General features: G+C 47.0%; 2 protein-coding genes across 5 annotated transcripts; both read right to left on the reverse strand.

The window, feature by feature from the left end:
* Nucleotides 1-4,038: 4,038 nt before the first annotated feature.
* LOC141988743 (inner centromere protein-like) lies at nt 4,039-9,501 on the reverse strand. 2 transcript variants are annotated; one of them, XM_074954674.1, is made up of 6 exons: nt 9,176-9,309; nt 8,481-8,644; nt 8,182-8,269; nt 7,737-7,847; nt 5,012-5,171; nt 4,039-4,375 (listed from the first exon to the last, which is right to left on the reverse strand). In XM_074954674.1, exons 1-6 carry the CDS (start codon nt 9,239-9,241, stop codon nt 4,161-4,163), a joined length of 804 nt encoding a protein of 267 aa, XP_074810775.1. In that variant the 5' UTR covers nt 9,242-9,309; the 3' UTR covers nt 4,039-4,160. The 2 variants fall into 2 exon arrangements, with proteins under 2 accessions (XP_074810775.1, XP_074810776.1); XM_074954675.1 differs by having other exon boundaries at nt 4,064-4,375; nt 8,481-8,611; nt 9,176-9,501.
* Nucleotides 9,404-26,713, reverse strand: LOC141988742 (inner centromere protein-like). 3 transcript variants are annotated; one of them, XM_074954671.1, is made up of 13 exons: nt 26,545-26,713; nt 25,979-26,117; nt 25,114-25,227; nt 21,230-22,002; nt 20,151-20,202; nt 19,169-19,202; nt 17,673-17,790; nt 16,701-16,794; nt 15,442-15,580; nt 15,232-15,366; nt 12,469-12,578; nt 12,008-12,128; nt 9,404-9,543 (listed from the first exon to the last, which is right to left on the reverse strand). In XM_074954671.1, the coding sequence occupies exons 2-13, from the start codon at nt 26,107-26,109 to the stop codon at nt 9,505-9,507; spliced, it is 1,860 nt and encodes a 619-aa protein (XP_074810772.1). In that variant the 5' UTR covers nt 26,110-26,117; nt 26,545-26,713; the 3' UTR covers nt 9,404-9,504. The 3 variants fall into 3 exon arrangements, with proteins under 3 accessions (XP_074810772.1, XP_074810774.1, XP_074810773.1); XM_074954673.1 differs by lacking the exons at nt 25,979-26,117; nt 26,545-26,713 and adding an exon at nt 25,859-25,975; XM_074954672.1 differs by lacking the exons at nt 25,979-26,117; nt 26,545-26,713 and adding an exon at nt 25,360-25,967.
* Between the last annotated feature and the right edge of the window lie 106 nt (nt 26,714-26,819).

Consider the following 26,819-nt stretch of genomic DNA (forward strand, 5'->3'; position numbering starts at 1 on the left):
ATATCTTTTAAAACTACCTTCACTTCAGATCTTAACTGCCTTTGCCCTGAAGCAATTGTAATGAGAAAGGGGCACACTTATGAAGCACTATTTGGCGTTTGAATGGTAAACATTCCCCCCCCCCGCCCTTAGTCATGAGGTGCCAGTCGGCTAAGCGCTGGCATCAGCTGAAGTAACAGGAGGCGGGGAATGACTCAGTCTCCTAGTGCATGCTGTGTTGCTCAGGAGGACACAATGTGCAAATAGATAAAACTTCTGCAATTATATCACATGAAAACAAACCAAATTGCAGCACTGTTTCTTAACCCAGAGGAGCTGTCAGCAATATCTACTGCCAGAAGAAGCGGAGAGTCTCAGCATGGCTAGTTACTTTGTGCAGTCGTTAGCATTTATTGGAAGCCAAAATGTGGCTAACACAAGAAACAGTCTGCCTGGGAAAATGGCCAAATACATGACAGCTGTTTACTTATTAAAGTCCCTGGGGGGGGTCCCACCCACACCTGAAGGCCCCTCCACCAGCCTAATGAGGAGCTACTGAACCCAGGGCTCAAGCAAGTTTGGGGGGCAACAAATGATGAAACAGAGACAGAAGCGAGGGTCACAGGGTTGTAAGCGGGGAACCAGAGGAGGTTACTGAGCAGAGAACCGTGGACAGCATCCACTGCTCCTCAAAGGTGTCTAGGGAGTCCGCAGATGTGGCCCAGAGGAACTCTGTCTTGAAGCGTGATCGAAGGGAGGAGCAGAAATAGGCCCCACAGTTGCACAGCACCTCCCTGTCTAGCATCCACCTCCTGGCATGGTGGATGGGCACCTGGGTCAGCACCAGGAAGAGGTTGATGAGGTTGTCTTGTGACTTTGTGGGGCAACAGAAGGGGTGTATGTAAATCAGCAGGTGCGGAGAAAGGTGCAGCCAGAACCTAAGGAGAAGGTTCTGGAGGAGTCAGAAAAGGGGCTGCAACACTTGAGGTAGATGCGCACCAGGGTCTCCCTCACACCATAGAAGGGGTAGGCCTTGGGGAGGGGGGTGAACTGTGCCAGGTACAGACACATGCTCATGAATGTCCCTGTCGAGCTGTAGGAGCAGAGTGGAATACAGACTGGCCCATGGGGCTCCTCTGCTCGGGCAGGGTTCATCACCTCTATTCTTTATCTAGGTGATGTAGTCATTATTATGAAACACTGAGGGAAGTTTGGCTACTCCAGCCCACCCTTACAACCTCATACATACTTGCCCGCAACCCTCTTCATATTTCACACCTATAATTTTACTCTTTTCAATTCAAAACATGGGAAAAGATTGCTTAGTCTTGTTATTAAGCCTATTTTGGAGTCAGGAAACCTTAAAGGAGTCAACTTCACCACACTGAACTTAGCAGTAATTAAGAGCGGCTGCAAGAGCAACAGAATCAATGACGCTGCCCTGAGTGCTAGTCATATTCCTGAGCGGAAGCACCATGGGACTAGGATTTATTTGTTTGTAAGAGATGGAGGTTTAAGAGCATCCGCTTATCCCCAGACCATTTTCTTCTTTTTTACTCCTGAAGGCACTGCCGCCTGATACCGTAATCACCTCTAGGACAATAAGTTGAGGTCATGCACCTCCTGGCTTCTTCAGAATCAAAGGATTTCTGACAGACCAGGGCAGATCTTGGGGATAAGACAGCAGCCACCTCCCACCCCTCTTATTATGACTTATGTATCAGGAAGCCAATGAAGGCTCCTGGTTTCCTCTTCCTCCTTCAAGAAGAGAGATTGCTTAATTCTTACACATAGTCACTCTCCCCTTGTTCTCCCCCCATTTAGTCACTTCATCTCAGAGACAAGGATTGCCCAACTCTTCATGTCATGAGATTTCCATTTGACATAGAAAGCACTTAGCTTGTATCACACAGCTCAAGGCATGACTGCTCTTTAGAACTCCCCCACCTCCAAAAGTGCATCATAACCTTCTCTCCCCTAGGGAAAGTTTTACAGAAGTTGTCTACCAATGCTTTCCTACTATCCCTAACACTTGTTGAGCTTCACTAGTGCCACCAATGCTAAGAACTCCAGTGTAGACAAGGCTCCTGCAGCTGCCATCATCTTTCCCATGGGTGATCTGTCTTATCTGGAGCAGGATTAAAAGACATGGAATTTGGAAGAACATCATAAGTGGAAATAGACCTAGACCACTGCTCCTCTATTGTCAGCAACAGGGTTGGGTGAAGTAGTATTTACAAGTTTTTCCACCATTGTTGTATTTTCCTAGCATAGACAAGGCTTTTGTAAAGCAAAGATCTGTGTTTCCAAAGACACCCTCTGCTTTGCTGAAGTTTAAAATGACATTATCCCCACCTCTGAGTAGGTATGGCACAGCAGAACTTGTTCTTCTGTCTTCCCTCCACTTCGCCAGCAGAATGGATTTAAGTTCTTCTTTCATTTAACTTGGTTGCCTAATGCTCTCTGTAGAAGGATGACTGTATACATCTCTCAATGATCTAGTTCATAACTGTGTAAGTGGCAACTGGGTTAGATAAGCAGGAACGTTTCCCTGCCATAGGGTCTCTAGCTTATTAATGAAGCATTCAGCCAGCATTCAAACAAAAGGCCATTAAAGCTTTGTACCTCTGAGTCACATGTCAAGATAATTTAGGGAGAGCAAAGTGATGCTGAGCAATGAAGCCAGCCTTAGTAACATTACTGAGCCACCCTTCCCTGCCCTCAGGGTCTGCCGTTCACCTTGTTCAAATCTGAGCCAATATAGCGTGAGATTCTGAAACAGATCTATATATCCAGCTTGACAGTTCCCAGCTCTTAATTACCTCTGTGCAGTACAGGGGACTGGGAGAGGAGCTGTGCAGAGATGGAGGCTACAGGTTTTGTTCAGTATCTTCCTCCTATGAAGTACAGAACAAACTGTCCTCCAGCCACTCCCCAGGGACAGCACAGACAGTGGCAGGGAAAGCTTCCAATAAGACTTAGTAACCTCTGCAGCCCAAAGGAGTTTGGCTATGTATGGAGAACACTTTTTCTAGAAACTGCTACTGTATAAGCAACAAGCTGTTGGACACAGGTTTGTATGTTGCAGAATAATTTTTGCTCAATATCCACAAACCACGTTGGAACCTGGCCCAGTGGTACATTCAGAGCAGTACAGTTCCACTCTTTCATAGCATCCAGTTATGGTGCGTCAGACAGGAGTAACTGATGAGACTAACTGCATGGACTGCAGCACACTTGGAACATTTCACTCTGATACCTGACTTGAGCAGGCAGTAAGGAGCGTAACTCTGAAGATGCTCCTTCAGCTCTTACAGATTGGAAAGAAGTCTAGAAGAAAGGCTCCCAGGTGATATATACAGATGGTTAGAACTGCTTTTGAGTTGAGTACAAAAGCATCATCTGGAATTTGTTTTTAGGTTTTTTTTGTTTTGTTTTAAAACAAAACACTGGTGCTAAAATTCATTCAGGCATATCAACCAGTCCAAATAAAAGTCACTTCCAGCCTAAGACCAAGCATGAAGATTTCAGATCAAAGTTAGAGGGCACTATAAAAGCTGTACATTTTAACTACTAAGGAGCAAGTGAAGAGCTCAGGCCATGAAGACAGCAAGTCATACTCATGTGAGATATAATCCTCCATGCAGCTCTTTTATTTGGGCATTTAGCTTACCCCAAAAAGATAAGCTATGTAATGCTGTCAGTTGTCCGTTGAGAACATCTGCACTGCCACCTACAGACATACCATCAGACAGGGGTTCTCACAGTAAATCATAGAATATTAGGGCTGGAAGAGACCTCAGGAAGTCATAGTCCAACCCCCTGCTCAAAGTAGGATGAACACCAACTAAATGAATTGGAATGGTCTAAAAGTGCCACACAGCAGCATGGGTACACATAAGGGAGGGGGATAGAAGGAAGTAAAGTGATACTGAGGGGGCAGTGCTGTAGTTTAGTAGGCCTCGTCTTCCCTACAGCAAAACTCGAAGTTTCAACAAAAACCCACCCCAGACAGGAAGGAAAGTGGCCCTGATTATTTTAACATGAACTTTTATTTAAGCTTTTATTCTATGCAAATATTAAAAAAACCAAAACAGATCTTAGAAAAGATTTTTTTCTTTACACAAAAACCAGGACAACGTGGAAATGGCAAGTGGACAGAAGAGGGACACTCTCCTTCCTCAGTACTTTTTCAGTTTGTAGGGCAGGCCCAGTGTAGACTTGGTACCGGGAAGGGGTGGTGAGTGCCAGACAGCAGAGCTGGTACGTTTGAAATATCGCGGCTTGTTCTTGTAGAAAATGTCCTCCAGTTTAGGGCTTATGATCAGCCCGAAGAGTGTCTCGATATTTGGAGGGTTGTAGTATTGGTATGTAACAGCTTGATTAAGCTGAGCCCCTGGGAAAATAACCACCATGTTACACTAACAGTCTAAGCAGCACCTCAGTACTCCTGTTAAACCTCACTCCCTTGGTACCATGATTACTGTGAGTCAGTGCATGGAAGCCAAGATCTAAGAGCAAACCTCCAGGCTCTATCGCCCTGCGGAAGGGCCCCACAGAGCCATCCTGGAAGAGATTTGGGGTGGGCATGGCAGATACTGAATTCTCAGTACTGGATCAAGGTTTTTCCTGGCTTCATATAGAACCTTACATTCCCCCTCATGCAGACAATATAATTGGTTTCCAAGGCATCTTTCATATTCCAGGTATCCCAAGTACTATGGAAAACCCACCACTGAAAGAAAGGATTGCCTGGCACTGGTGAACTCCCTAGCCTTCTGTTTTCAAACAGTGCAAAAGCGCTTCAGCTCTAGGGATGGGCACAAGGGATTCTGAATTAACAGCTGAACAATAGCACCTGCTCAGACTACCACTCCAAGCTAGTGCCACATGGCACTGCAATAAGTTGAAGTCTCATGCACTTCTGGCCTAAATCGTGTCTTCCTCTACTTCTAAGCCTCCCTGAGAAATCTGGGGTCTTCCAAATTCTCACAGATGAAGTTTCAGTGGGTATAACAAAATATGCACGTACCAGTGGCCCAGACAGGGATGGGCTTGCGGGGCTGGCTTTCATCATCTGTGGAGTCATCACTGTTCAGATCCAGCCCATAGTTATTTGGATTTACCTTGGGAAATCTGGGTTCTTTTGAGCCTAAAGGGGGCCCTTGATAGGAGTCAGAGACAGGAGATTTCTGAAACCATAAAGAAAAGTTAGATATACAGCCTTAAAAGAAAAACAAACCAACCAATTACCTTATAATGATACTTCTATGTAGTGGTGCTGATAAGACAGCTTGAGTTTCCAGAAAGAACCCACTGTTGATTTTGATTAGTCTATTAGTTATTTATGACAGAAATATCCCAGGTTCTAGGAGCAGGAGATTTACACTGTGTACTCCAAGAATCACTGGTGCCAACAGCAGGTGGTAGGACAGCAAATATCAGCACCAATAAGTTTAATATGTACAGCTTTGCTGCTATCCATACAACACTAGGTTTGAATCACACATTACTGTTCTGCCATGAGTCTCCATGGGCAGGAGAATGAAATAGATACTCTGCCCTGGAGGGAACAAAGGTGAGCCATGGAAGACAGGAAGTGGCAATGGTATGACTCTGGCAGTCAATGTCACTTTCATACCTGAACTTCAATCCCACTCCAAAAACACCAGATCCAGAGATCATGCCTATCTGTTTATGGGAAGGCAAAAACAGCCACATGATAATTCAGAAGGAATACACGTCTTAAATAATTTAGGCTGGGATTTTCAATTTATCTCAACTTCCTTAGATCCTTGCTTAGAAAAAACAGCATTCTTCCCCTGCACACCCTGTAGGGGCTGAGCAGGCTGCTTTGGCTGTGCTTCCAACCCATGCCAACGGAGAGGGTTTGTGGAGGGAGGAATTAAGACTTGAACGTGGATCTCTCGCCTAGTAAGCTACCAGGCTGTGCTGAAGCGTAACATTTTAAGCTACAGGACTGTTGTATACAACACTGTTTACTCAGTTTATCTGAGTCACATTTGATGTCAGACATTTGCTGTTCTATAATTAACCTAAAAGAAAATCAAGCTAAGTGTAGAGACTCATCTAAAGCCATGTGTTGCCAATAACATTTTTTAAAAATGAACTGTATACAATCAAAACATCAAACATCAACAATATCATTCTTGGAACAGCAGGAAGTTGCCCTGTTTTTCACCCTCTAGGTGTTCAGCAGTGGCATCTTTCATACAACAGGAATAGTACCGCTGGAAAGCACAACTAAGAGCAGCAACAGCAATTACTCGGATTGTAAACTCACTGATGCTGGTGTTTGTGCAGTACGTACGCTACACGGGACTGAGCACCATTAGCTCACAGGACCTGTTCCTTCCATCTCACTCCCTCCTCACAGCTGCAGAGGCAAGGAAGCTACTTATCACAGCCTGCTTGGTGCTCCTGTTCTACAACAACAAAATCTCCTGAAAAGCACACACACCTAAGGGGCTTCATACAACCATAAAGTGCTTCGGGAGTCGGACCTTTTTCAAACCAAGGGAAGGAGTCGCTGACTCAGTGTTACATATCTTCCCCACCCAAAGAGAACGTGGGCGTCTTGTATTAGTTGTCAGATACTATGCATAGGGGACAAAAGTCAACATTTGAAGAGCCACCCACTTATCCACCTTTGAATTCCTTCTTAAAGTCTCACTCTGCTGTGATGCCTCTCCTGTACCAGCTGGAAACGATTTGTAGGCAAGTGCCAAGAAGAGAATTGAATTTTTCTGATACTCTCTGTTCATTGTATAACTTCATTCCCCTCACCCTCTCCATTTGTCCACTTGTCACATCCCATCTGACCCCTGGACTGTAATCTCTCTGGAGCAGGGAGTGTCACTTGTCTGTACAGTGCCTAGTACTGTGGGATCATGACAGGAATTCCTAGCGATAATAAAAGCCATAAGACGACACGAGGTTTTAACATTCCACTCCTGACTACAGGTAAGTGCAACACCTAGTCATTTTTAGAAATAAGCGTAAGGACCTATGAGACAGTCACTTAGGCCAATTTCAATGCCTAGAGAGTTTGCTAAGAGCAGGAAAAAAATGGCTTTGTTCCAGCATGGCTGAGCAGGGGCAGTGTGTCAAAATGAGACCCACCACCTGCTGCAAGGACATTTCTTATGTGAACCCAATAAAGTTTCCCTCATTTTTCCAGTGAGCTATAAAAACAGTCACAGAATACAAGACAAGTCAAGTTTCAGATGGTATCAGGCATCAGACAACCAGAAGTTATGGAAGAGGTAGTAGCTGGCCGCTTGAAAAAGCAAAGCTGATCCCACTGTGCCCTAAGTCTAGCTTTTCAGTTTGATTCACTGAACACTTCTAGGCTATAAACACAATGACGTTTTAACGCCAGTGGTGGTAGTTAGAGAGTTCAAAGCAACTGGAGATACATGGAAGTTTCTCAGCTACTTGGTGTCACTAGAGAGAGGCTACAATACAGCACAAACTCCCAGGATCCCTCAGGATCTTGTGCCATCATGTGGCCATTTCCCATCACTTGTTTTAAATTTCAAGCAAAAGGATTATCTCCATTGTTTCTGTGTTGAGCCAAGTTTCTTATGGCTGCTCAGATAAGAGACATCCCTGCTCTCTTTGAAGGAGAATGTCCCATACAAAGAGGAAAGGTCTCCATGGACCCAGGAAATTATAGCCCAATAGACATTGGAACCCCTGTCTTTGCTCAGGCTCTTGGCTCACGGCTCACTCACCTCCACTGTTATATTCAGCCATTTACTGGGAACAATAGCAACAGATTCTGGTGGCTTGGTTTTATTTTCCTGCAGTTGCTGCCGTTCCTGCTCTTCTGGATTCTGTTTCTCCTGTTAACAAGTCCAAGTTATACACAGATCACCCTGCTTTCACTCCCATTGAATCTGACTTGTCCTATATGAGAGGCCCTAGTCTCCCATTCATCCCCTCCCTCAGCAGGATGGGACACTACCCTATGAAGGGGACAGACACTCTCTCCACAGTGGAGGAACAGCAGCAATTCTTTGTTAGACTCCAATGCAGCCTTTTGCTGATTTGGACATTAGGTAGGCCTCAGTGCTACCCTACACGAGGAGAATGCAGCTGGTAAAGCTAAAGGCATGCTCAAGGCCACAGACATAAATAGAATAAAGTCCACTGCATGACAGAGTCTCAACTCCCTACCTTCTTTTGGTTTTCCTCCTCCTCTGTAACCACTGCCAGCTCCATCTGCAGGTGAAGGGCCTTCCCCTTCTCTTGCTGTTTGTGACTCCTGGCAAATCAAAGTGTAACTAAGTGAGTCAGAAAGGACCCAGGTCATTTCCCATCCAGGATGCTCCAATACCGGCCTTCTGCACCCAGAACCCTCCGCTACAGCCCATCGCTCACACCCTTCTCCTAGTACCGACAAGATCTGCTTTGCCATGCTTGTCGCTCCACCCCCTTCCCTCTTCTCAGGGGTGTGGAAACAGGCTAGCTCTCACCTCTCCTTTGCCTGTTCCTGCTGTTGCTGCTCTGCCAGTTTCTTCAGCTCCGCAATCTTTCTCCCTTTGTCCTGCTGTTCACCCTCTCTCCTCTTCTGCAGTAGCTCCTGCTGCTTGCGTTCATCCTCCTCCTGGGAAGGCAAAGCAAGTCCACTTCTTCTATGCTAAATGGGGAGGGTGGGTGAGTTATGGGTCAAGTGCCCTCTCCTAACCTTAATGCTACCTGCTCTGACCCATCTTCATCACCACCACTAGTTTCTTGGACCTTAGTTGTGCAGCCCCGCCTCCGTGGGAGAGGTCAGTAAAAACACCATGCACATCTATGGTGCTATGCAACTCATAATGGTGAGATGCATTAGAACAAACTTGGAGACTGACCTTACACTGGGAAGGAAAGTAGTGATAAGGCACCTCAGTCACAAAAGGAGTAGGAAATTGGGGGGAGGAGGAGGGGAGGAGAGGGAGAGAGAGACACAGTGTGTGTGCGCGCGTGTGCGCCTCTCTCTCTCTCTCTATGTATGTGTGCGGAGGTAAATCTATTCTGACATACTCATTGGCCTGTTCTCCCGCAGCTATTTACTGGTTATTGTTCTGCCCTCTGCCCCATATAAAAGCACACTGTGCAGATTTCCCATCATTCTGTTTTTCCCCTGTGAACTCTTCTCCTTACAGATGGTACCTAATCTTGCTCTTACCATCTGCAGCACTTTCTGTTTTCGGGTCTCCACATCCCCAGCCGTCTTAGCTATTTTTTTCTTCATCTTTTCTTCTACCACCTTCTCTTCTCGCACCTGAGAGAATCACACACATCAGGTCTGAACCCTGCCCAGCCTTATATGGGACAGTCTTGACATGTTTATCTACAATAGAAAGAAGAGTCAGGAGCTCTTCAGGAGTGTGAGGCCCATCACATCCCATAGGGGACGATGCCTTTCTCTGGAGCGGAGTGAAAGTCCAAAGCCCCAGTGAAGCGTGTACATATTTTAAAGGCAGATGGCACCCAGTGCAGCGAGTTCAGCCCCAGTCACAGTTCACAGGAGGAGAAGACCATCACCAGGAATACCTGGAAAGAGTACATGAAACAGCGTTACACAGAATCCAAAATACAGGATGCCATATTGCTACATGACCTTCATCGGAACAAGGGAAAGCCAGCAGGAAGATGGGCTTCTCTTTTGCTTAAGGTACAGTTTTCTTGCAGGCAAACTGACGTGCAAAATGAACTGGGGACATGGAGGTGAGAAGACCACAAATGCAAGATTCCTTCACTTTAGCTGAGTGGCCTAGCAATAAGCACGCGTGGAAAGGAACATGTGGTGGAGAGAAGAATACGGAGGACTGTATGTGGTTCTGGTTGTTAGTGCAGGGGAAAGATGCAGTCCTTTAGTCTTTGCCAATAACCTTGAAGGATGGATCCTGAAAAGATCTGCTTTATGCCCCATCACCCAGAATGGGAACAAGCTCTGTAGCATGTTGAGTTTTTGTCCTCATTTGGAAGGAAAAAAAAAAAGGGGGGGAGAGGGGTTCAGTGAATGCCAACCTTCTCCCAGAGCTTAAGCCAAACCAACCAAGCTGGATCCCCAGGCTCTTGGGCTGCCCCTAGAACAGTGGTTTTCAAACTTTTTTTCTGGCGACCCAGTTCAAGAAAATTGTTCATGCCTGTGACCCAATGGAGCTGGGGATGAGGGGTTTGGGAGGGGCTCAGGCTGGGGCAGAGGGTTGGGGGTGAGAGCTGCGGGGTGGGGCTGGGAATGAGGGGTTCAGGGTGTCGGAGGGGGCTCTGGACTGTGGCTGGGGAGGAGGGGTTTGGGGTGTAGGAGGGGCTCTGGGAGGCTCAGGGCTGTGGCAAGGGGTTGGGTGCAGGCAGGGGCTCTGGGTTTGGGGGGGGGAGGGGCTGAGGGCAGAGGCAGGGAATTGGGGCACGGGCTTACCTCACGCGGCTCCCAGTCAGTGGGGCAGCAGGGGTGCAGATGCCGGCTTCCTGCCTATCCTGGCACCGCGGACCATGCTGTGCCCTGGAAGCGGCCAGCAGCAGGTCCAGCTCCTAAGCGGAGGCGCGCAAGCAGCTCCACGCAGCTCTCGCCCGCAGGCACAGCCCCACCGCACCATTGGCCAGGAACCGGCCAATGGGAGTGCGGAGCCGGTGCTTGGGGTGGGGGCAAGGCGTGGAGCCCTGTGGCCCCCATGCCTAGGAGCTGGACCTGCTACTGGCCGCTTCCAGGGTGTCGGAACAAGTAGGGACTAGCCTGCCTTAGCCAGGCAGCACTGCTGATGGGACTTTTAAGGGCCCGGTCAGCGGTGCTGACCAGAGCTGCCGTGAGCCAGTCCCTTCCATGACCCAGTTCTGGGTCGCGACCATGGTTTGAAAACCACTGCCCTAGAACACCAGGTCAACCACACACAGCACATCTCTAACTCAGCAGCACCTACTGATGAAGTGTTGGAGCAGCAGCAATACCCCAGAAGCAAACAACGCTCAGCACTGGAGCATTCTGCATATTCTCCCTGGTCTCTGCCACATGAGCAGTCTGCAAGAGCGTGCCTCACAGAAGTGGTATAAATAGAGACATCTGTCACACATGCACCTTTCAGCAGAGCTGTGCGTGGTTGTCAGTAGGCTGGAACCAAAGAAAGCAGCTCTTCCACTAGGAACTATTGCATCCAGGTGCAGGGACATTGGCCTTTGCACTGAAGGTGGATTACAGGAGTGGCCCACATGCTTTAGTGCAGTGTAAACAGAGTGACCTCCCTGCTCCAAGTACAGGTCTGTTTGGACCTAATTTTAGGCTTGACCAGGACTGGAACCGAACTCACCTGATCCAAGCCTGAGAGAGTCGAGTTGTTCTCTGACCTAAGCGCAACCCTTCCCATGAACCTGACTCAGCACCCACAGGGCCTGCAATGACTGAGCACACCCATGGCTGCATACTGTGTGCTGTGGAGTGAGTGTGCCAAGGAGCTGCAGTGCCCGTCACTCCGCCATGCACACACAGCACAGTGAAGTGGTGGCAGCTGGCAGGAGTGGGGCACACAGCTGGAGCCGGGCTGACCCCACAGGCAGGAGGATGAGAGCTGAGCCAACCCAAACCTGAGCACCCCACTCAACCTGGGCCCAACACTTGTATTCTGGTTGCAGGGCACAGGGCCTGCTGATAAGACCTTGATCAGCAGAACTAAAAAGACACCGCTACTAGTCCTCAAAGAGCTTAGAGTACCACAGACACCGAAATCCACGATAAGCATAATTAACACTGTTGCATGGACTTGACAGAGCAGAGCCTTTCCCTGTTGAACAGAGAACTACAGATAGAGCAAAGAGAGTCACTTAGGGCCTAATACCGAGTGGCCTCATTACCCACGCATGGCCTCTGGGGTCAGTGACACTAGCATCAAGGATTTTAGTAACTGCTGATATGTTTATCACACAGTGAGGCAATCCATTGCTACGTCCTACTGGGTTCACTGCCCATTGCCGTGAGAAAACCCAACTGTCCCCAGGGGCTCTGTTTCCAGGTTGGGTCTCTTACCTTCTCGCTCTTCTCCTCAGTTTGAGAGAATTTCTGTTCCATCCGCTTTTTCTTCTCCTCTTCCATCTGCTCCACCCGTTCCCGAGCCTGCAGTGCCTTCCTCAGACGCTCCTCACGCTTCCTGGGGGATGAATGGGGACAGTTAGCTTTGGCTGCACTACGGATTTGCCCTGGTTACAGCTATCAGTGCCCCAGCGCTGGAACAGCTCATGCACTGGTGCACACCCCCAATGCAGAGCGTAAGAGCCTTTCATTGGCGCAGCCTACCCTTGCTTCAAACTGGGGTAAGTGCCACTGGCCCCCAACAGCAGCTGTACACCATTTCCAGTAGCTGTTTGCACTAATGTAGCTGTAGCTAGATACCACTGGCAGTAATCAGGGCAAGTCACCAGTGTAGACAAGACCTTGAAGTGATTCAGAGCTGAGCCAGAAGAGGAGCAGCTGGAGGGGCAGCCACTCACAATTTCATCTCCTCGAGGCGCCGTCTTTTTTCCTCCTCCACTTTCTGTCTTCTTTGTTGCTCTGCCTCCTGTTTCTTCCTCAGGCTCTCCAGCCGCTGGCGCTCCTTCTCCTGGGGTGGGTGGGAAGCTCAGATTACACCCAACTGCTAGGGCTTTTTTCTGCCCCAGGCTACTTGGGCACAGGAAGCCAGAGACAACACACCGGGGAACTGCAGCTTCAGTCAGAGACACATTCACACTCCCTCTAGAATAGGCACATGTGTTAGGAAAGAGAGAGCGCTGTTTTGGCAGCAGTGCTAGTTCAACCACTCCATTTCCTGAAGAAGAAAAGGAGCTCGGAGGGTGAGTGGGGCAGTTCCTGTGAGTAAGACACCTCAGGCTCAATATCCAAGCAGAAACAGTTACTGCAGAGGACACAGTCAGGCAAAGACACCATCAGTGACTGTGCTGCTGTATTCACCACAAACCACCAAATGCTACTAGCCAGTGTCAGTGCTATAAACATGAAGATTCCTCCGTTCTTCTGAGAGCCCTGAAGAGGACCCCTTTATGTCCTTTTTAGACACATGGTTTTTAGTCTAGAAGATAGAACGAGAGACGCTTTAAGTCATCTAGTTCATTCCCAGTGGCCAAACCATGATTGTTCCCTACAGTATATTCTCCAGGGCTTTGGCCAGCCTAGTTTGAGTGACAGAAGTAATATCACTTCCACCATTTCCCTTGGAGACCATTTTACACACCATGAGATGTCCAATAGCAATCCCCTTCATCAGAGATTCTCAGTTTGTATTTGCCATGGCTGAGTTTTATCCAGGTACTGTTAGATCCCCTTTGGGCCATTCTGAACAATTCTACTCACTTCCTGGTGTACACACCATCCACATGCTGCCCAGTACGTCATTTCGCTCTCAGGTGAGACTCGGAAGAAATATTAGGTCTGCGCGCAGGTTAGTGATTAGGTTAAAGAGCTGCCAGTGCCCATTACAGAGGTAATAAATGTGCCCACTATGAGCCCACAGACCCTGTGATTAAGGAGTCATTACTTACAACAAAATCCCCCTGTTGAGATATAAAAGAGGAGAAACAAGGATTACTGCTTCTGGAACTAGCCAAGTAAACCTAGAACCACAACCTTTGGACTCTAGTCTCATCTTGCCCAGTGGTTAGTTACGATGATCCAACAGTTTTGGTTCTCAATGCGCTGCTGGTCTTACAACTGTCCAGCAGCCTGCTGGACAGCAGAGACCCAATTTCAAATTCAAAGAAGTGTCCACTGACCATCCTAGAGTTTGGGCTGAACGTGACAGGGCAGCCAAGATTTCTCTACATGCATAGGAAAGCTTTAAGGAGTTGATGTTCAAGGTCACAATATGTATTGAGACTTTGATATTAGCTAACTGATAAGGGTAATGGAAGACCAGATTCATTATGATTTTAAGGTGCTCCTATTCCATGAAGGGGTTATAAAAATGCACATTTTCAAACATCCAAAAATTCATCCAAACCTTTGTTTCCCTACATGATCTTCCACTCACCCCAATGCAACAGCTGATGCCGCCACCACTACCCCAGGACCAACCTATACTCCTCGGGGAATTTTGTGCCACTGTGCAACGTAGAATTTTGCAGAAATTAATGTTGGGCACGCAGAATTTCCTTCCCATCCACACAGAGATCAGCTACAGAGATGTTGGCCACCACTAGGGGCCGCTGGACCAGGTTGCAAAAAGAAAACAAGGCCAGGGGCTGAAGTGAGCGATCTGGAGGGTTCCCAGTAGCTGCAGTTCCTAGCACACCCTGTAGGAAGGAGGTGGCAGCACGCAGGAATCTCTGTGCAAGCCCGGGACCCAGCATCAGGCTGTTTCTCCCTCTGGATCCCTGTGCCCTAGGAGGGCAGGGTCCGTGAGTGTGTCAGCTGGAAGGGGGGGCATGGCTGGGCTCTGCGGGAGGTAGGGAGTGAGGGTGTCTGGCCCCCAGCTGGGCTCTGTGGGGGAGGGGGCAGAGAAACAGGAACTGGGTTGTCATAAGGGGTTGTTTAACGCTCTATCCCTAGTGGAGTATGTGTGTGTATTGTTAGAGACATACTTGCTGACAGGTAATTTTGAAATAAATTGCCAAAATTGAAACTGATTATATCGTGTTATTTTGACAAATAAAATGTGTAGAATTTTAAAATATTGTGTACAGATTTTAATTTTTTGGCGCAGAATTCCCCACAGGAGTACCAGGCAGCCATAAAGACAACTGCTACAGGGGAAACTATCCAAACCCAGTACTTAGCATGGAAGAGATTGTCAAAAGGATTTTCAATGGGTTAAGCTAAAAACTACAGGCAGTCAATTTCATGCTGATGAAAGATACCAGCATGGCAGTGCACTCCTGTACATCCCTTACCCTGACACAGCCTATGCTGTACTCTTCCTGTGGACGGAGGACTTTGCTCTCCCATAACACCAGTGCATCTCACTCTGGAGGGAGCATCTCCAGACATCAAAGGGGAAAATAATCTCCATGGCCCATTCAGTTTTTAGCCTCTCTGCCAAGACCATCGAGAGGAGAGAGTTTGGGTGCTGGATCTGACATTCAGTCAGCATATTAGAATGGGAAGAGTTGTGATTTAAGTTTGTTCCTTGGTACCGTTCCTCATTTGGAATCTTGAATCGCTTGTGATGCAGATTTGCAGTGCGTATTTCAAAGCGGACAACCCTGCCCCACACATTTGCTCTTCCCTTCTCACCCTCAGGGAAAAGGCATCGTCTCTACCTTGGAATCAGGTCGGGTAGGAGTGTTGCGTTTTATAAGGTTTTTCATGACACTACTGTGCCCTGCAGACCCTGGGGTCACGAGCAGCTGGTTCTTCTGCACCGTCTGCAAAAAGTGTTTGAATGGACGCACGACCTATGAGGAGAGCAGAGGGCATCAGAAGGGGATCCAGAATAGGGAGAGTGATGTGGGGCCATGGAATCTACTTACCTTGCTGGCTGGGCTGGGCGAGGCTAGAGTCTTGCTGGCAGGAGAAGAAGTGGTCTTATCATATGAAGGAGAGAAGTCACAGTCTTCTAGCTGCTGCCCATTACACAGCTCATCCACTGCTTGCTTATAACTCTGTCTCCTGAAAGAATAAAGGGTGGGTTATAGTGATGCGGCACAGGAAACATCATTCCTGGCCTCCACTTCAGCCTTTAATTAATTTTATACAACCCCTCCTGCCTACTCAGCACCATCAAGTGATCTGTGACGCCTATGTGAACACACCACATATTCAGAACACACAGCCATGAAGATGCTAGAAACAGGGGATGGGAATAGGTGCGAAGGATGGAGGGTTACTAGACTTACAAAACAATAGTTGAGATAGCCTCTCTCTAGCCCCAGCTTCAGGAAGTGATAGATGTGAGTTTCTGATAGATGCCAGATTGTCACAGCCAGCATCAGTAACGCAAGGTGGGCCAGGACATGCGGCATAGTCGAAAACGTGTTGTGTACTGTCCATACCCAGAACCATGTGAAAGGTTTAGTTTGCTTTGAAGAGTTTTTGTACATTAGCTTATTTGTAGTGCCAGAATTTGCTGCCACTTTTCCCAGGTACCCCAACTACAGGAGATGCTGTAGATTTCACAAGATCAAACAGAGCCTGAATAGGGGGATAAGAGGTTGAAAAAGGACAGAACTGAGAGCAATAACTGCATTTAAATTGGCTTTAGTGGATCTTTTACTATCATTCTCTCGTGTATGTAGGAGAATCAGCAGCTGGGGAAGTGAAGGAAAGAGCCAAGCCCTTAGATATTTTAGGCACTTAAAAGAGTCTGTTCAAACTATTCTATGAAGTTGCTGCGCAGCCATCCTTAGCCACCCCACTCCTCCCCTCCAAGCAGCATTTAGAGACTTACAAACACAGTTCCTTACTACGTGCCTGGGGGGAAGAGGGTACTATTCCCATCCCCCAAATGGAAAGCAGATATAAGTGACTTGCACAGAGTCGTACCTAGGTTCCAGTCCCATCTATGCCTAGTTCACTAGGCCATGCCGCCTTTCAAGGGACCCTATTTTGTATTAAACTGATGAAAATCTATTACCCAAAAATGTTGGCACATTATGTGGATTTGAAACCCTCTTTGGCCAACCATACCAAAGCTTTCAACCAAGGTACTTGATAGATAAAAGCTTAGTCATTCCAGATCACTAGTCTAGTCCTTTTCTCTCCCCCAGCCTGAAGCCAAGGAGGAACATACCGGATACTCGAGGGCTGTTCTAGTGTCTTTGCATTCTGGGGCTGCTCCCTTCTCCCTCTGCTCTGAGAAGTGCTGCTCTTTTTCACATGGCTCTCTGCAAAGAATACGACAGTTAGTTCCACATGAAAGGGTTCCTACAGCAGAGGTCCGATGCCAGAGGTTCTTGTCTTCAATGCTCTCAAGACAAGCCTCATAAGCATACTGCAGAACACAACTGCTAAGAGCTGTGCCAAATCAGAAACATTATACTGAGATAAAACAGGAGCACACTAGCTATTTTAAACACAGGTTTTGCATCTGTGCATTAACCAACATCAAAGAATAGTATTAGAGTATGCACCTTGTATGATCACACGCCCCTCTGTGTGGAGACCCTTGATGAGACAGATAGCACGCTAATCCATTAAAGGATTTTGGACACTCCACCCCCACCCCAATAAAATGCTCTAACAGGATCCTCCAACCAATGCCTCTTATGGGATTACACATTTCCTGCAGTAAAAGCTGATCCCATCTCATAGTTCGTCATTTTGCAGCCCCTCCCATCTCACTCTGCCTCAATCTCATCTTGTTCCGCCTGAGTTTGTTTCATGTATCACAAGATAGTGTTACTAGTCCAAACACTAATTACTTTTGCTCTTTAACACTAGACACTGAACTAAACTGAAGCTTGAAGATATTTTCCTCTACAGTTCCCCACCCATTAGTTGCTCAGACTGAAGTTGTTTGTACAGACTCTGTCCAATTGCTCATTTATATTTTGCACATTTATGAAAACCCTCTGCTGAATGATCTAGCACAGGACAAATCTTACTCCCCTCTGGAGACAGCAAAGAGCCCTTGCAGGATAAGTTTGGTCAGTAGGTGGCAAAGATGCAAGACAGACTATCAGATCTTTCATAAACCCCCAAGGGACCTCCACAGTCCCATGCTTCCTTGCTGTTCCACCAACACAGTTTTAGCAATATTTACCTTTACAATTTCCTGCCTGCTGCTCTGCCCCATTTGGTGGTTCAGCCTGAGCTGAAAGTTCTGCAACAGGGCTGCCTTCACTTGGAATAATGAAGGTTTTCTGCAGGTGTTTTGGAGCCTGTGGGAGAAGGAGGCAGACTTTAGCAAGACTCCCCCCCACAGAAACAGGGCTTCAACAAGCATTGTGTGTCCTGGGAAGGGGGAAAAGGAGGATTGCAAAGCCAGTGACTCTGGATGCACTCTTCACTGGTTGCAGCCCTGCTGCTAACAAGCCAGGAACTGCTCTTTTCCTCTTTGTGATGGCAGGAGGGCAGACCCACAGAGTGCTGTTCTGGCTACTACGGACACAGGATGCCTGCTCATGGAGCAAAGGCACAGCAGGGTGGGAGTGTTACAGATACCACCCCCAAGAAGCAGAAGTGTCAGATTTGTCCTTCTTCCACTGGGACTTTAAGGTCAAGATTTTTATAGACTGACTAGCAAGTTTGGGTGAAACAGCTTTGAGAGGTCTGATTTTCAGAGTTGGTGCTCAGCAATTTCGGGGGCGGGGGGAAGAGAAGAATCCCTTCAAGAGTTTCTAGTTGGACACCCACAAACTGAGGCATCCAAGATCACTAGTCACATTTGAAAATCTTGGCCAAGCACCTTTAAAAGTCAGTTTTAAACAGCCCTAGATTGAGGCTGCCAGCCAGCTAGTGAGGGAGGCAACAACCTCCCTGCACCAGAAGGATTAGAAAAGGCACAAGCTCCATAGGCATTAGCACCTCTCCTCAAACAAGGCACTGCACCATAACACTCAAGCCACACAGCTCCCCTGCATAGACATGTGTGAGAAGTGAGGAAAGCAAGTGATTCAATCAGAAGCCTACACAATCTGGGTGCACAGGTCTTCAGAAGGGTCTGTCAAAGCTCAATGGAAGCAAGTTGTAAAATGATGCTGACTCATGAAATGAAATTATAAAATGTTTGATACAAAACCCTAATTTTACTCATTTGTATTATGATAGCGCATAGAGATTCCAACGGAGACTAGGGCCCAGTTATGTTAGGTGCTGTACAAAACAGTAGGGCTCTAAGGAGCTGACATTGTAAACAGACACAGAAGAGTGAGTAAAAGTGATACAACATAAAAGCAGAAGATTGGAAACCAAGACATGGAGGGTAAGGGACAGATTTTTAAAATACAAATATTGTTAAAGATCTGTCCCTAAGTGACTCACCCAAGGTAATACAGGAAGTCTTGTATTTGAAGCCAGGTCTCTGACATCATAGTCTAGTGCCATAATATACCAAAACCCAAGTTGAGGGGTCTTTACTTCCTCAGAAATTTTGACTCAGACAGTTGAGACAGAACAATCCCACAGACACATTCTCCAGTTTCAGTGACAGTGATTCTATCAGCTCAGCAGAGAGATCTAGACTCAGGAGCTGGCAGCTAAGAAGCAGTACAGTTAACTGACTGCATTTGTCCTAGGAAAGCCTGACCTGGGCCTTACCTTGTCACATTCAGCATTTGGTTCCAGTTCAGGCCTGAAGAGAGAGAGGTGTTTTGACAAGTTATCTGCTCTCACAGAGGAAGTAAGGAAATTATGGGTTTTATTCTTGTGGTGACTCAGTCAGAGGCTTCTAGGCACCTTGGAAGAGCACATTACTGGTGACCAAGACCACAATCTGACTATCTGCTTCAGTATATTAATTTTATCTAAGTGTAGTGGGGACAAGATATTCATTCTGATCAATGGAGGAACTGTTCGCACATGCTGGAGTCAAGACTCATACACTGAAGTCTAACTCCACAATCTTCAGGCAGAGAGTGAATTTACTTTAGCATGAGACCCACAAACATAACCCTGTTTGAACGGGCCAGATGGGGATGGCACAGTAAGTTGCTGAGCTATATGCTAGTGAGTTTATGCCCCTTGTAAAAGGTCTTAGCATTGCTCAGGTCAATAGGTAGGATATGCCAGTGCCCTGGGGCACAGACAGATGAGCCTGCCCTACCCTGCAAGTGTTGGAGACCACAAACTGCACACCTCTCCAATCTGGTGATGGGGGTGGAAAGGGAAATTAGTTCACAGGGGTCAGGAAGTTAGTAAGATACATGGGACACAGCAAACCGGAAATGTTCACAGATAGAGCCTAAGGGAACAGTTTCTCAGTTAAGCTGGCCAATATCTTGCAATGCACTGTTATTCTGCACAAGCTGAAAACAACCATTCAGCCTTTTTAGGTAGCTCAGTATAGATATTGGAGAGGAAGAACAAATCATACCAGTCTTGCTGTCGGAGAGGCTTGCAAAATGGTCAGAGTCTGACGAAGGGCCACAAATACGCAGCATGAAGAGTTTAACTACCAACCCCAAGCACAGGTGAAGGTTACAGAACAAAGTATTCATTTAGTGGCTAGGCATAGGAATGACCTGTACAGTTTTCTGCAAGATTTTCTATAGCTTCTGCCTATTCGACAGAGCAGCCTCACCTGACGTTGCTGGTTGCATCTTCATCCACAAATACCTCCAGGGAGCTGTGGCCTGGAAGGAAAAGAATAAAGCAAGACACTAGCTAGCTTGGTGCTCTTAATCGGATGCATCCTATAAGCAGCTACTCCTGTGCGATACAGCCCCTCTCTCCAAGGGAAATATTGCATTCCCACCCATAGATTTCCATATGAGCTCAAAGCACCCTTGCTTGACTTTCTACAGCTAGAAGTTGCTACATAGCGCTATGAACTTGAGAAGCGCCATAATGGCCCCAAAATCATTTCAGTACCTCCCAAGCTTCCTTCCATATCAGCTGGAGTAACTCTGGAAATACAGAAAGATGTACTCAAGTCTATATTATGGAGAGGTCACTAGTAATTCCGTAGTTGAAGCTGTGGAGAATTTCAGTTAGAAAAGGGTTTAACTCCTCATTAGGGAAGAAAGCAAGTGTGTTTTGTATTTCTGGTAACTGCCCCCAAAGAATAAGTGCACAAATTCAATATTCTGCAGCATTAACAAGGAACTTCAGTAGCTTAGGACTCGGCAACTACTATCTGAAGTTTCAGGACTTATGTTTCTCTTCCCCATCAATTTACACACGGCTTTAACTTCAATTGGCTCTCCACAGCGTCTCATGCATAGGTTAGGTTTCCTTTTTTTTTTTAGTTACAGTTTTTACTATTACTGTATGACGACAGCATGCCATGGCATTTAGTTTTGTTTGCCTAAAATCCATGTGCTTCAGCACTTAACTGATGCAGCTGGAAGCCACTTTGCTTCTACAAGCAAGAGAGTTTAAGGAACTGAATATCAGCAGACACTTTCAAAGCCCAGAGACTGTGCAGGAGAGGGGTGGTCTGGAGTTTGAGCCAGAGAGACAAGAGGACTGTTAGGCCTTGAAGCTTTAAGACACTGTAAGGTGAGCTTTAAAAATTTCAGTTGTACTGCCCCTGCACAAGCAGCATTGCAGGTGGCTCTGAGCCCCTCTGAGTCAAACAACACACTGATGGACAGACAGAGCAGTGAGGCTTTGAATAAAAGGACACAGTAAATTGCTTTTCAGAATTCACAAACTTACAGCTCACATGGCTGGAGGCTGAAGAGGACTCCCGAGCTGCCTTCTTCTTAGAGATAGCCCTGCTGATAGATTTCCGGATCATGCTCTCTCTTTTGCTGGCCAGAGAATACTTCTCTGCTAGCGAGGTCCTGCGGTGCTTATGGGACTTACCCCTCTGACTTCTGCGTGTAGAGGGACGGCTCGATTTGGAGCTTGTTGAGGTCCCTGTGCTGTCCTTTAAGTCCTGGAAAAGCTCCTTTTCTGGCCCCTGAGCAGAAACAGTCTCATCTCCAGGCTCCCCATTTACAGGAGCTTTTGGCGTGGACGTATTTGCTGTTCTAAAGTTGGGATCACCCCGGTCTTCTCCTGTCCCCTTTGCCACAGGAGTGTCAGGGATCACCAGTGCCAAGGCTGCAGACATAGGCTGAAGTTCAGTAACCTTAGGCTTCTTGGGAGCTTGGTCATCTATACTCAGGGAGATGACCTCCAAGGCCTGGTCGATTATTTCAGGCCTATTCCTCTTCAAATACAAGTCAGCACCACTGCGGTTGTCAACACTGATTTCCGTTAAGGGAACCCGCCCTTCTACTAACAAGATCGTTGGTTTCTCAGCCACTGCCTCCAATGAAGCAGGAAACTCTGTTTCAACCTTGGAGTGGAATCTTCTTGTTGAAAAAGAAGCATCGACTCCCTGTTGAACATCACTGGGTTTTTCCAGTCCCTCTTTGCTTCTGAGCCTTTGGGAAACTTGCTTAGAGGATGCTGGCTTGAGGCTGCTTCTCCTTCTTGATAACCTTAAAACAAAGACATATTTTTAAGTCAAATGAGGCAGGATTTTTCTCTCCAGCCATTTCAGAACCTAAAACTGACATCACTGATTGTAGACATGACTCTCAGTATTTTTTACATGCAACTATGCTTATTTTCCAGGTACAACTATTTTTAATGAGATTAAGTTAATAAAACACTGCACCGGAACTCAGGAGACCTGGATTCTATTCCCTGTTCTGCCTGCTGGGCAACACTGGGTAGGCCTTCCTTTGGCTCAGTTCCCACCCCATATCTGTAAAGTTGGTATAACGATACTTATCACTTTTGTAAAGCACTTTAAGATCTACTTATCATAAGAGCTAAATAGTACTACTATCAGAGTGTTTAGAAAGATATTATAGGCTGAAGACCTCCAGTTATAAAAACTACCATTCCATTTAAAACCTCATTGTCTTTTCCTGGATCATTCTCTCACTCTTTACTAGGGATACTAACATGCAGATAGGATCTCGATCCTCAGGAGTCCCAGTTGGGGATACCATGAAACATGGGGCGGCCTGCTAGAAAGGAGCAAAGCAGATAGGCTCCAAAGAATTAAATGTGTAGCACTTGGACAGGAAAGGGGAACATAAAATGATGTAGCAGTATCTGAAAGGGCAATGCTGTGTATGTGGGAGGAATAAGTACAAATAGGATGAAGTTGCCTAAAGAATTTTTACCCGCATCATCAGAAAGCTTTTCTTGCAGAATGAGGTCCGCCTCCAGCATCACAGCTTAAATTAATCACAACTGACTCAATGTACAGAGCAAGCAGTGAGAGCAAGTGAACTTCTGAAATGAGATCTTGATTGCACACAGAAGTGTCCTTGTGTAACTTGAGAGAAGCAAAAAACCCCAGCATCATGTGATCAGATCTTTTTCTAAATGGAAAGACTCAGAGTTCAGGGATAACTTCCACATGTACCCTGAGATTTCCCTAAGTGGGAGGGAGTGTTTAAAGAGAGACAAATTGACCATTCCAGAGAGAGAGGCCTAATTTTGAGAAGGTGGGTTTACAGCACTTCTGAGAAACAGAACCCTTTAAGGGGTCTCAAGTTGGGCACCAAAGAAAATCAAGTCAGTTTTGAAAATCTTGGCCTAGGTGACTAAGCACAGGGAAGTGTGAATTTCTTTAAGACACCACTCTTTTTTGGAGGGTGGGAGGGTACTCACCATGTAATTAAGCAGCTAGCTTCTATCTGGACATTTATGATTCCTCCCTGCTCTAGGCTCTGGACATGTTCTCCTCCCTTCCCATTCTTTACCATCCAGTTTCAGTCTCATATTTAGTTCAAATCTCTCCTCCCTTCCTTTCCCCATGGGTTTAACTATGGTCACTGAAACAATACTGAGCACAAGGTATCCTATGCTTGCAGCAGTTCAGCTGCATACAATGCAGACAGCTCGTCAGGTGTAGGCAGTTTTTCCTATTGTACACAGATCATTAAAAACATGTACCCCTCAAATGTCAGGTATCAGACAGCACACCTGTCCTAGATGGATTAAACCAGGGGTGGCCAACCTGTGGCTCCAGAGCAACATGCGGCTCTTCAGAAGTTAATATGCAGCTCCTTGTATAGGCACCGATTCCGGGGCTAGAGCTACAGGCGCCAACTTTCCAATGTGCCAGGGGATGCTCACTGCTCAATCCCTGGCTCTGCCACAGGCCCTGCCCCCACTCCACCCCCTCCCCTGAGCCTGCAGTGCCCTCGCTCCTCGCCCTCCCCCCCAGAGCCTCCTGCACACCACGAAACAGCTGAACAGAAGGTGCGGGGAGGGAGGGGGAGGCGCTGATCAGCAGGGCTGCCAGTTGCGGGGAGAGCTCATTGGGGGCTGCTTACATATTACTGTGGCTCTTTGGCAATGTAAATTGGTAAATTCTCGCTCCTTCTCAGGCTCAGGTTGGCCACCCCTGGATTAAACTTTGTGAGCTTTATAGAAGTGGATTGGAAGGATAGATCTGAATGGAAATGATGGGTACTTTGCAAATGAGGTATAGGAGAGGTTCCAGGCCTAAGGAGTGATAGAGAAAAGAGTCTATAGAGAATTTAGAGGGCAGAGCAAGGCTGGAGCAGGCAGCCAGCAAACATCCTACTTATAACCCACAAATTTAGTTTTTGCATCAGAAAGCAAGATGAAAATGGTTGCTGGGCCATAAAGAGAGAAAGAGAGGGTTTGACAAATATTTGAGGTACTAAGATTTCCTGACTCTGTGGTTTTGTTTTCCTATTTTCAAGTGTTTCTTCCCTCTGTAGTGTGTGTGTTTCCCCCCTCCCCCCCCCCACAGAGCAAACAACAACAGAGACTGACAAATGATGCAAGGATAACAGTGAAACTGACTATACACAAAGGCTGTCAAATACACAAAGTAAACAAACTGAGAAAGCCTTAGGGTAAAAAAGACTAATAGAAATTGACACATTAAGTTGATAGTGTACCCTTAGTTTAACAATATTTAGGAGAGAAGAGACGTTGGCTTTCTCCACAGTTTTCTTCTTAGGAATTACTTTTCATCTTGAAGGACAGGTGTATAAAACCCCTCTTCCTATATTTTTTTGGAATCACACCCTAATTAAAAATGACATTTAAAAAGCCAAACATAATCAGCTATGTTAGACACTTAGCTTATAAAAGTAGATCCTAGAAATCCACTTTAAATTTAAATCCATGCCCTTTGAATACTTCTTGCATTTCTCTCACCTTGGGCAATTAAAATAGAAAAGTCAGTTTCATTTTTAATTTATAGTTTCTAAAATTTTCACTTTCAAGTTATCATGCATTAACACAAAGGATTAGATTGCAAACAGTTGAAATAATGTATTTTTAAAAAGCATTCATTGGGATAAAAAGACCGAGGAATATTTCCATTTGTTTTACGTTACTGTAAACCACAAGCTTATACAAAATCGAGATTTTGAACTAACTTTGACCTGGTAGAGTCACATTAAGTATACTAATAATGTTTAAATTAGCACATGTATTTAATTATCGATACAGGTGTGTATATATTTTATTTTAATGGGTAGTTTACTTTTGCCTCTGGCTTGTTTGGTTCTGTAGTCTGTTGGCACAGGAGCTCCAAGGCAACCACCTACCTTTTTCTGGTCAGTTCATTGTTCTCATCCTTAAGAGATAACGAGCGCTTCTTCCTACGGTATTTCTTCTGTGATGGTGTTTTGGGCATCAGCTCAGGTTCAGCGCTTAAGTTGCTGTTAAAAAAACAGAACACAAGAGAAGGAATTTATTTCCTTGCCTGAACACCATGCTGTTCAACCCTTAGCAGCAGCATGTTGTTCATTACAGTGGGAACAAAGCCAAGAGATGCCAAAAGTCCAAGATACCTAGGGAGGTGATGCAAACGCCATCCTTAGAGGTTTTTAAGGCCCAGCTTGACAAAGCCCTGGTTGGGATTATTCAGTTGGTGTTGGTCCTGCTTTGAGCAGGGGGTTGGACTAGATGACCTCCGGAGGTCTCTTCCAAACCTAATCTTCTATGATTCTATGAAGTCTTTCCGATCAGCAGGTTAGGGACATTCTAGCAAGACCACAGACACTGAACACAACAGGCTAAAACAAAGTGCCCAGCATACAGATAAGGTAAATCACTAGTAAGCGGAGGCAAAAAAAAAAGTTATAGTAGCAACTGAAAAAGCCAGGCTCCCCAGTGGCCTTTAGTTTGAAATCTCACTGAGACTGGCATTAAAACCAGTCCCTGAGGACTCTCAATTGCAATGGTTAGAAGTTCCCACTGGCTAATCCTATAAAACAGTAGGAGAAAAAATCATCAAGCAAAGGCTGCTTTTCACAGGGGCACATTTGCACAGAGGGGCTCAGGACTCACGGGACGCACTGTCGCACACATCAGAAGGATCCCGAGTACTGACAGCTGAGAGAGAAGGAACAGCCTGGGGATGAGCCCATCAGAGACAGCTCGGCCCTTCTGCCACCCTGATGGTCCTACCTATCGAACATCTTCATGGCCTCCTCCTCAATTTCCCGCAGCCATACCAAGTGCTTGTGCTCAACATTGCACAAGAACTCGGACAGCTTCTGACAGCAAACCTCCAGCAGGTGAGTGGGACCCTCCGCCATGGCTCTGCCTGAAACACAAGGGGGGCGGGAGGGGGGGGAAAGCGGGTGTTCATTAGCACCTGCCTGCAGCACCGTTCACCTGGGACATCAAAGCCACCCGCACTTCCCCCCAGCTGCTCCCCACAGGGCGGGGCAATGACATATTGCCTCAGACCACACTGGGGGCAGAGGGCGCCCGCCTCCCTGCCCGGCCCTGGGGCACAGGGCTTGGCCCAGGCTGTCAGGGATCCCCAGCCCTCAAGCGGGGGGGCAGGAAACAGGACCCAGCAGCTCCATCTCCCTGCTCAAAAAGAGAAGAAAAAGGACCCAGGCATCCTGCCCTAGCCCCGCCTCCCTCAGTCGCGGGGCTGCAGAGCCCCAGCAGCAGAGCGCGCGCACAGGCAGGGGAAAGGGCGCCCCGTGCAGGTAGCTCCCCTCCCCCCCGCAGGTACCAACCGTCCCCCAGCCCGGCCTCTTCTCGGCAACAGCTAGTGCATTCCCCGCAGAGAAGACCTCCAGACCACAGAGAGGACGGCTAGAGCGGCCTCCGTAGGGCTTTGAGAGAAACACGTTCCGTGTCAAACACCCCACAACCCTCCGCATGCGTCAAGCGATTCCTTCATTAACTGGCACGCCCTCCGCGGTCATCCGAGTCCGCGCCAATCACAAAGCGCCCTGCCCGAGCGCCACATTCATTGGCTCCCGCCTCCGTCCGTCACGGCCAAGAGAGG

Source organism: Natator depressus, chromosome 6 (assembly GCF_965152275.1).
Source record: "Natator depressus isolate rNatDep1 chromosome 6, rNatDep2.hap1, whole genome shotgun sequence".
NCBI lineage: Eukaryota > Metazoa > Chordata > Testudines > Cheloniidae > Natator > Natator depressus.